The 10,059-nt window shown below is 41.7% G+C and overlaps 2 protein-coding genes across 3 annotated transcripts in view; one reads left to right on the top strand and one right to left on the bottom strand.

Annotated features, from left to right (window-relative positions):
* LOC310723048 (ribonuclease inhibitor-like) lies at positions 1 to 8,481 on the top strand. 2 transcript variants are annotated; one of them, XM_083570873.1, is made up of 4 exons: positions 1 to 405; positions 1,796 to 1,913; positions 4,754 to 4,930; positions 8,180 to 8,481. In XM_083570873.1, exons 2-4 carry the CDS (start codon positions 1,825 to 1,827, stop codon positions 8,187 to 8,189), a joined length of 276 nt encoding a protein of 91 aa, XP_083426999.1. In that variant the 5' UTR covers positions 1 to 405; positions 1,796 to 1,824; the 3' UTR covers positions 8,190 to 8,481. The 2 variants fall into 2 exon arrangements, with proteins under 2 accessions (XP_083426999.1, XP_083426998.1); XM_083570872.1 differs by having other exon boundaries at positions 7 to 405; positions 1,746 to 1,913.
* Positions 8,226 to 10,059, bottom strand: part of LOC310723047 (complement component C7-like) — a gene marked incomplete at its 5' end in the record, with an annotated part of 11,831 nt that continues 9,997 nt past the window's right edge. The window contains one exon of the mRNA XM_083570871.1: positions 8,226 to 9,646. Within this exon, the coding sequence (XP_083426997.1) occupies positions 9,462 to 9,646 (185 nt within the window). The remainder of the gene's footprint in view (positions 9,647 to 10,059) is intronic.

Genomic DNA, 10,059 nt, shown 5'->3' with positions numbered 1-10,059 from the left:
ATCACACCTCAATCATACATACAGATGTTAGTGTTGTCGAGATGTGAAGTTATTTTAAAGTTCCTCACATGTATCCAGCTGGAGATGATCTGATGAGATTGTTGCTAATATGGAGAAATTAGAGAAGGTTCCATAGTGCAATCTGGGATTCAGGCTGAAGATCAGGGCTTTATAAGAATGTGGACAGATCATCACATGTGTAACTTCTGATGTATGATTATTTTCTTCAGTTTGTATGGTTGCTATCTGACAGAGGAAAGCTGTAGATCTCTCTCCTCAGTTCTCAGCTCAAACTTCTCCAAGCTGAGAGAGCTGGACCTGAGTGATAATAAAGTGCAGGATTCAGGAGTGGAGCTGCTCACTGCAGGACCTGGAGAACACACAAAGTACATTGGAGATACTGAGGTCAGATTATCAGTTTTCCTATACAGGATTTATGTGTAAACAAGCAAATTAATAATAATAATAATAATAATAATAATAATAATAATAATAATAATAATAAATATTATTTATAGACAGGATTAGAAATTAGTTTATTAGAGGGACAGCGCATGTAGGACGTTTTGGAGACAAGGTGAGGGAGGTGAGATTGAGATGGTTTGGACATGTGCAGAGGAGGGACATGGGGTATATCAGTAGGAGAATGCTGAGGATGGAGCCACCAGGAAGGAGGAAAAGAGGAAGATCAAGGAGGAGGTTTATGGATGTGGTGAGGGAAGACATGCAGGTAGTTGGGGTGAAAGAGGCAGATGTAGAGGACAGGGGGGTGTGGAGACGGATGATCCGCTGTGGCGCCCCCTAATGGGAGCAGCTGAAAGAAGAAGAAGAAGGACTGTAGCGCCCCCCTTTGTCTATTTGGGGTGATACTTTGTCAACCTCTCCCCAAATTGAGCTCTACCATCCGACCAAGTTTCTTAGTTTTAGGGTGGAATAATAATAATTAAAAAAAAAATAATAATAATAATAATAATAATAGTATAGCAGCACATGAACTGGATAAAATGTTCTGTGTAATAAATAAATGTACATTGTTATATTATATTATATTATATTATATTATTTTATATTTAAGGCTGTCAATCAATTAAAATATTTAATCACGATTAATCGCATTTAATTTCATTTCATCTCATTTTATCTTCTCCCGCTTATCTGTAATTCGGGTCGCGGGGGCAGCAGTCTAAGCAGATTCCCCAGACACTTCTCCGTGTCCAGGGATCGGGCTGTCAAGGCCCCCGCCTTCGACTGCTGCCCAATCCTCTCAGAACCGGTCCCTTACGGTCCCTCCTGCAGGTGGTGAGCCCACGGGAAGGCGGCCCCACGTCGCTCCGACGTCACGGTCCTTGATTTATTTTTCTCGTAAGGGTCCCCTGGAGCATAGAGGGTTAAGGGCCTTGCTCAAGGGCCCAAGAGTGGCAGCTTGGCGATACCGGGGCTTGAAACCCCGACCTTCCGATTGGTAACCCAGCGCCTTAACCGCTGGAGCCACCACTCCCCCCCGATTAATCGCATGATTAACTTATTAACTTCACTTATTCATACATTTTGATCTGTTCTAAATGTACCTTATTTAGAATTATTATATTATATTATTATATATTATAATACTGGAAACTCGTGATAATTGATTTGAGAAGGTGTTGGTGTGGCATTTTTTTTATTTTTTATTTCTTAAGTAGGTGTGTGTAATTGGATATCGTGAGATGTTCCTGTGTTCCAGTATTTTATGGTTTCTTCTCCAGGTTGTGTTTATGTGATCTCTCAAAAGAAAGCTGTAGACCTCTCTCCTCAGTACTCAGATCCTCCAGACTGAGAGAACTAATGCTGTGGGATAATAAAGTGCAGGATTCAGGAGTGAAGCTTCTTGCTGCTGGCCTGGAGAACCCACACTGTACACTGGAGACACTGGAGTGAGATCTTTATTATTTAACTCTGGAGAAAAAATAATAATTAAAAAAACTAATAAACATCCAATATCTTAGTGTAAAAGTCATGAAGTTTTCAGGCTCCAGGTCAGTGACTCGCCAGAGTCATTAAATACATGAGAATGTCATGTAATAATACAGAGACGATTCCTCACAGATCACTGCAGCAGAACCCTCACACATCCCTGACAGATCACTGCAGCAAATCCCTCACACATCCCTCATAGATCACTGCAGCAAATCCCTCACACATCCCTCATAGATCACTGCAGCAGATCTCTCACACATCCCTCATAGATCACTGCAGCAAATCCCTCACACATCTCTCATAGATCACTGCAGCAAATCCCTCACACATCTCTCACAGATCACTGCAATAGATCCCTCACACATCCCTCACAGATCACTGCAGCAAATCCCTCACACATCCCTCACAGATCACTGCAGCAGATCCCTCACACATCCCTCACAGATCACTGCAGCAGATCCCTCACACATCCCTCACAGATCACTGCAGCAAATCCCTCACACATCCCTCACAGATCACTGCAGCAGATCCCTCACACATCCCTCACAGATCACTGCAGCAGATCCCTCACACATCCCTCACAGATCACTGCAGCAGATCCCTCACACATCCCTCACAGATCACACTAGCAGATCCCTTACACATCCCTTTTAGATCACTGCAGCAGATTCCTCACACATCCCTCACAGATCACTGCAGCAGATCCCTCACACATCCCTCACAGATCACTGCAGCAGATCCCTCACACATCCCTCACAGATCACTGCAGCAGATCCCTCACACATCCCTCACAGATCACACTAGCAGATCCCTCACACATCCCTCACAGATCACTGCAGCAGATTCCTCACACATCCCTCACAGATCACTGCAGCAGATCCCTCACACATCCCTCACAGATCACTGCAGCAGATCCCTCACACATCCCTCACAGATCACTGCAGCAGATCCCTCACACATCCCTCACAGATCACTGCAGCAGATTCCTCACACATCCCTCACAGATCACTGCAGCAGGTCCCTCACACATCCCTCACAGATCACACTAGCAGATCCCTCACAGATCACTGCAGCAGATCCTTCACACATCCCTCACAGATCACACTAGCAGATCATCTGTTTCTATACTTCAATAACTTTCAGATCCAATTTCATCACACACCTCATGAAAGGAGCTTTGTGTTCATTATTGTGAAGAATTTTTTCATTCTTAATTTTCTTGCCAACTGACTGATATTTATTAATTTAATGACACTGTGTAGATCACTACAGTATGTGTGTGTGTGTGTGTGTGTGTGTGTGTGTGTGTGTGTGTGTGTGTGTGTGTGTGTGATATATGTACAGAATGTATATATATATTGCGGCGTGTGTGTGTGTGTGTGTGTGTGTGTGTGTGTGTGTGTGTGTGTGTGTGAGAGAGAGTGTGATATATGTACAGAATGTATATATATATATATATTGGGGTGTGTGTGTGTGTGTGTGTGTGTGTGTGTGTGAGAGAGAGAGTGTGATATATGTACAGAATGTATATATATATTGCGGCGTGTGTGTGTGTGTGTGTGTGTGTGTGTGTGTGTGTGTGAGAGAGTGTGATATATGTACAGAATGTATATATATATATATATATATATATATATATATATATATATATATATATATATATATATATATATATTGGTGTGTGTGTGTGTGTGTGTGTGTGTGTGTGTGTGTGTGTGTGTGTGTGATATATGTACAGAATGTATATATATATTGCGGCGTGTGTGTGTGTGTGTGTGTGTGTGTGTGTGTGTGTGTGTGTGTGTGTGTGTGTGTGTGTGTGTGAGAGAGTGTGATATATGTACAGAATGTATATATATATATTGGTGTGTGTGTGTGTGTGTGTGTGTGTGTGTGTGTGTGTGTGTGTGTGTGTGTGTGTGTGATATATGTACAGAATGTATATATATATTGCGGCGTGTGTGTGTGTGTGTGTGTGTGTGTGTGTGAGAGAGTGTGATATATGTACAGAATGTATATATATATATATATTGGGGTGTGTGTGTGTGTGTGTGTGTGTGTGTGTGAGAGAGTGTGATATATGTACAGAATGTATATATATATATATATTGCGGCGTGTGTGTGTGTGTGTGTGTGTGTGTGTGTGTGTGTGTGTGTGAGAGAGTGTGATATATGTACAGAATGTATATATATATATTGGTGTGTGTGTGTGTGTGTGTGTGTGTGTGTGTGTGTGTGTGTGTGTGTGTGTGTGTGATATATGTACAGAATGTATATATATATTGCGGCGTGTGTGTGTGTGTGTGTGTGTGTGTGTGTGAGAGAGTGTGATATATGTACAGAATGTATATATATATATATATTGGGGTGTGTGTGTGTGTGTGTGTGTGTGTGTGTGTGTGAGAGAGAGTGTGATATATGTACAGAATGTATATATATATATATATATATATTGGTGTGTGTGTGTGTGTGTGTGTGTGTGTGTGTGTGTGTGTGTGTATGTGTGTGATATATGTACAGAATGTATATATATATTGCGGCGTGTGCGTGTGTGTGTGTGTGTGTGTGTGTGTGTGTGTGTGTGTGAGAGAGTGTGATATATGTACAGAATGTATATATATATATATATTGGGGTGTGTGTGTGTGTGTGTGTGTGTGTGTGTGTGTGAGAGAGAGTGTGATATATGTACAGAATGTATATATATATATATATATATATTGGTGTGTGTGTGTGTGTGTGTGTGTGTGTGTGTGTGTGTGTGTGTGTGTGTGTGTGTTTGTGTTTCTCTGCCTGCAGACTAACACGCTGCAGTGTTACAGAAGAAGGTTGTGTTGCTCTGGCTTTAGCTCTGAGGTTAAACTCCTCCTCACACCTGAAAGACCTGAACCTGGACTACAATAAACCAGGAGCATCAGGTGTAAAGCTGCTCTCTGATCTTCTGAATGATCCACACTGCAAACTGGAGACCCTGAGGTGAGAAATGATGACATATTAGTGTGTATCCAAGACATACACTAACATACACAAAATCACACAAAGGACACACACAGTACACACAGTATACATAGTACACACACAGTACGCATATCATACACACACTACACACAGTCACAGTATACACAGAACACACAATACACCCAGTACACACAGGCACAGTATACACAGTACACACAATACACATACAATACACACAGTACACAATTTAATTCATGTTTATTTGTATTGAGTTTTTAATAATGAACATGGTCTCAGAGCAGCTTTACACAGATAATGTGGAAATAAAAGTGAAGATGTTGTTTATAAGTGTAAGTTTGTCCCTGATGAACAAGTCGGTGGAGACTGTGGTGAAGGAAAAACTCCCTGAGATGCAGAAGGAAGAAACCTTGAGAGGAACCAGACTCAAGAGGGAACCTCATCCTCATCTGGGTTCCACCAAATGTCCATTTATTACAGATAAACGATGTTGAGGTGCAGTGATGAAGATCAGAGCAAACTGTCGTCCTGAGTCAGTGTAGCAGACTGTTGACCTCAACTACAGTTCAAATCCAACCTCAAAGCTCCTGATCTTACTCAGTCGCCTCCAAACGAAGAGGACACTATCCAGATGCAGACCAGGACGAAGTGGGAAAATCCGAGGAGAGGAGCAGGAACAGTGGTCACTGGAACCTCAGGAGCATGTTTAACGAGAGAGAGAGAGAGAGAGAGAGAGAGAGAGAGAGAGAAAAAGAGAGAGAGAGAGTACACACAACTCACACAGTACACACACAACGCACACACAGTACACAAACAATAATCACAGTACACACACAACTCACACACAGTACACACACAACACTCACACACAGTACACACACAACTCACACACAGTACACACACAGTACACACACAATGCACACACAGTACACACATTTTTCAAAATGCACAATACACACAGAGTGCACACAATACACAAAAAGTACACACAATACACACACACACACACACACACACACACACACGCACAGTACAGACAATAAACACAATATACACTGTACACACAATGCACACACAATACACACGCAGTACACACAATACACACACAGTACACACTGTACACAAAATGCACACACAATACACAGAATACACACAGTTCACTGAGCACACTGAGAACTCTTACTGTGTATTAGAGTGAGTAGAAGAGTACCTGCAGTGAAGTCGTGTGTGTGGGTGTGTGTGTGGGTGTGTGGTTAAGGCCACTTCTTGGCCCCTGAGAAAAGCCCTTAACCCCATCTACACTGGAGATCAAAATTAGAGAACAATTTATAAACAATTGAACAATTCTGAAATAATGTGATCTTCACTGCTCAGCAGTTGAGGGAGTTTTTGTCGTGTCTATATCATGCTACCAGAACACCTTTTCCACAAAATAACTATGGCATTTAAAAAAAAAAAACATTATTTAGCAGAAAACACATCAAAATTAGAGAACACTTTCAGATTCCTCCCAGTTATTGGTGTTAATCTGGTACCTGGTGCTAATTTCCTTGATTATCTGGCAACCCCTATTTAACTGGCAGCCTAACTTCCAGTTTCACCGACTCTGCGAGATGGTGGGCCGTTCTAAAGTGACTGAAAGCCTCCGGCAGCAGGTTGTCCAGATGAAGGCCAAAGGGACGACCCTATCAGCCACAGCAAGACAAGTTGGTCGTTCCAAATCTGTGATTTCAAAAATATTGAATCTTTACAACATCACAAACTCATTCAAGTCCGCCAAGAAGGCTGGTTGCCCACGGAAGACAAATACAAGAGAGGACAGGATCCTGCGGAGGATCTCAATGGGCTTCGTTTCCACACTGCAGCTGGAATTGCTCACCAGTTCAGCGCTGAACAGGGTAAGGATCTGTCTCGTCATACAGTGTCTCGACGTTTAAGAGCATTTGGACTGAAAGCCACTCTGCAGTGATCAAACCTCTCATTAGCAGAAAGAATCAAAAGGCTAGACTAAGCTTTGCTGAGGAGCATGTTGTGTGGACAGAGGAGAACTGGTCCAAAGTTCACTCCAGTGATGAAAGCAAGTTTAATTTATTTGGGTCCGATGGGAAACATTATGTTCGGCGACAAACTGGAGAAAGACTGAACCCGAAGTGTGTAAAGAAGTCAGTGAAAAGTGGAGGAGGAAGTGTGATGGTTTGGGGCATGTGTTCTGCAGCAGGAGTTGGGCCTCTTATACAGCTACATGGCAGAGTGAATGCAGATGTTTATCAGAACCTTCTTCAACAACATATGGTTCCTTCCCTGCGTTCATCACCCGATCAGCCCGCAGTGTTCATGCAGGACAACGCTCCATGTCACACAGCAAAACGGGTAAAGCAGTTCCTTTAAAACTGAAAACATTGAAATAATGGCATGTCCTGCCCAGAGTCCTGATCTCAACCCAATAGAGAACCTCTGAAAAATCCTTGGTGACAAAGTTATGGCCAAGAAACCCACTACAGTCACCGAACTGTGGAGGAGACTGGAAGAAGAGTGGACCAAAATCACACCAGAGCAGTGTGAGAGACTGGTGCTGTCCTGTGGCTGCAGATGTGCTGAAGTCATTCAGAGCAGAGGCCTGGACACTTCCTACTAATTACTGACTGTTGTAACCTTCAGAACATGTTGTTGTAATCTTTTTCCATGCTACAGTCATTGTTGTTCTCTAATTTTGATCAGTGTGTTTTCTGCAAAATAATGTTTTTTTTTAATGCCTTAAAAACACACTTAAAAAAGTTATTTTGTGGAAAAAGTGTTCTGGTAGCATGGTATAGACACGACAAAAACTCCTTCAACTGTTGAGCAGTGAAGATCACATTACTTCAGAATTGTTCAATTGTTTATAAATTGTTCTCTAATTTAGATCTCCAGTGTATGCTCAGTTGTATGAACGTGATAAATGTAAGTCACTTTGGATGAGAGCATCTGCCAAAATGCCATAAATGTTAAATGTAGATGTGAGTATATGAGAAGGCAGAAGTGTAGAAGAGCAGATGTGAAGATCTCCATACGGTGCAGAGACTCTGAGTGTAGATCTGAGATTACTGTTCTGTGGTTTTGTGCAGAAATCAGAGACTCGAGCTGAGATTCATCACAGCAGAAATGTTTTATTTGTGTGTGTGTGTGTGTGTGTGTGTGTGTGTGTGTGTGTGTGTGTGTGTGTGTGTGTGTGTTGATGCACTATTGATTGTGTCCTGTTCTCTCTTTCAGCATGAAATAAACACCGTGTGGAAGATGAACAAATTAAACACTGCTGCTGTTTTCATTTTCCTTTATAAAAGTTTAATAATGTAATCGGTGTGTATTGTACTTAGCGTGTGTGTGTGTGTGTGTGTGTGTGTGTGTGTGTGTGTGTGTCTTTATATATTTTGTGTATAAAATAATCTAAATAAAAGTCAAGAATTCTGCTGTACTCAAACTTATTCTTGCACACACACACACACACACACACACACACACACACACACACACACACACACACACACACACACACACACACACACACATATATATATATATCCTGATAATATTAATCCAGTGAACCTATGTGGAGTTTACGGCAGCATCACTTGGCTGCAGTCGCTCAGATGATCAGTACTTTGCTGTTAAAAAGTAAACACACTGAAGGTTATATACATGTTCAGGGTTATAGTGATGATGTTCTGTAGGAGAAGGAGGTGAAGGTTATATACATGTTCAGGGTTATAGTGATGATGTTCTGTAGGAGAAGGAGGTGAAGGTTATATACATGTTCAGGGTTATAGTGATGATGTTCTGTAGGAGAAGGAGGTGAAGGTTATATACATGTTCAGGGTTATAGTGATGATGTTCTGTAGGAGAAGGAGGTGAAGGTTATATACATGTTCAGGGTTATAGTGATGATGTTCTGTAGGAGAAGGAGGTGAAGGTTATATACATGTTCAGGGTTATAGTGATGATGTTCTGTAGGAGAAGGAGGTGAAGGTTATATACATGTTCAGGGTTATAGTGATGATGTTCTGTAGGAGAAGGAGGTGAAGGTTATATACATGTTCAGGGTTATAGTGATGATGTTCTGTAGGAGAAGGAGGTGAAGGTTATATACATGTTCAGGGTTATAGTGATGATGTTCTGTAGGAGAAGGAGGTGAAGGTTATATACATGTTCAGGGTTATAGTGATGATGTTCTGTAGGAGAAGGAGGTGAAGGTTATATACATGTTCAGGGTTATAGTGATGATGTTCTGTAGGAGAAGGAGGTGAAGGTTATATACATGTTCAGGGTTATAGTGATGATGTTCTGTAGGAGAAGGAGGTGAAGGTTATATACATGTTCAGGGTTATAGTGATGATGTTCTGTAGGAGAAGGAGGTGAAGGTTATATACATGTTCAGGGTTATAGTGATGATGTTCTGTAGGAGAAGGAGGTGAAGGTTATATACATGTTCAGGGTTATAGTGATGATGTTCTGTAGGAGAAGGAGGTGAAGGTTATGTAAAGGAATGTTCCAGATGTTACTCCTCACACGCCTGCAGTTTCAGGATTTGAGGAGTTTCCCCTCGGCAACGGCGCACTCCGACCTCACACTCCGTTACTGTGGATATCTCAGAGTCCTTAGTTAAACGTACGCAGATGTTGATCCAGCGAGATGAAGGGATACACTCGTCCAGGGATTTACAGTGACATGTCTTTGTTTCATCTGTTCATCAGAGAGACATAAAAACGTATTCAGATTTTACTGACAAAATTCCTGCAGGAGAAAACAGTAACACAAAGTAAACTACAACAAAGTAAATGAATTTCACATACACACACACACACACACACAAAGACAATTTGCACCTCCACTTGACTTTGGTTGAAAAAGTTATCATTTCCTGTGAGAAGTCTGGAAACACCTGGAGTTTAATGGTGTTTGAGACACAGGCATGTAAAAGGCACAAACACACACTGATGTACCAGTAAATGAGTTGTTGAAAGTTCTGTGGAGTCCAAATGGGACTTTTCTGTCTCCTACAGAAAAATTGGTGTATGGAGAACAAAAGAGAAGATGTGATCAGACTCCCTCACCCCCACACTCACACATGGAGGTGGAAGTTAAATGGTTGTTTT

The sequence above is a fragment of the Silurus aristotelis genome (genome assembly GCF_946808225.1).
Source record: "Silurus aristotelis genome assembly, contig: scaffold_201, whole genome shotgun sequence".
In the NCBI taxonomy this organism is placed as follows: Eukaryota; Metazoa; Chordata; class Actinopteri; order Siluriformes; family Siluridae; genus Silurus; species Silurus aristotelis.
Note: the sequence above shows the minus strand (reverse complement) of the source record. Positions and strands in the feature narration are given on the sequence as shown.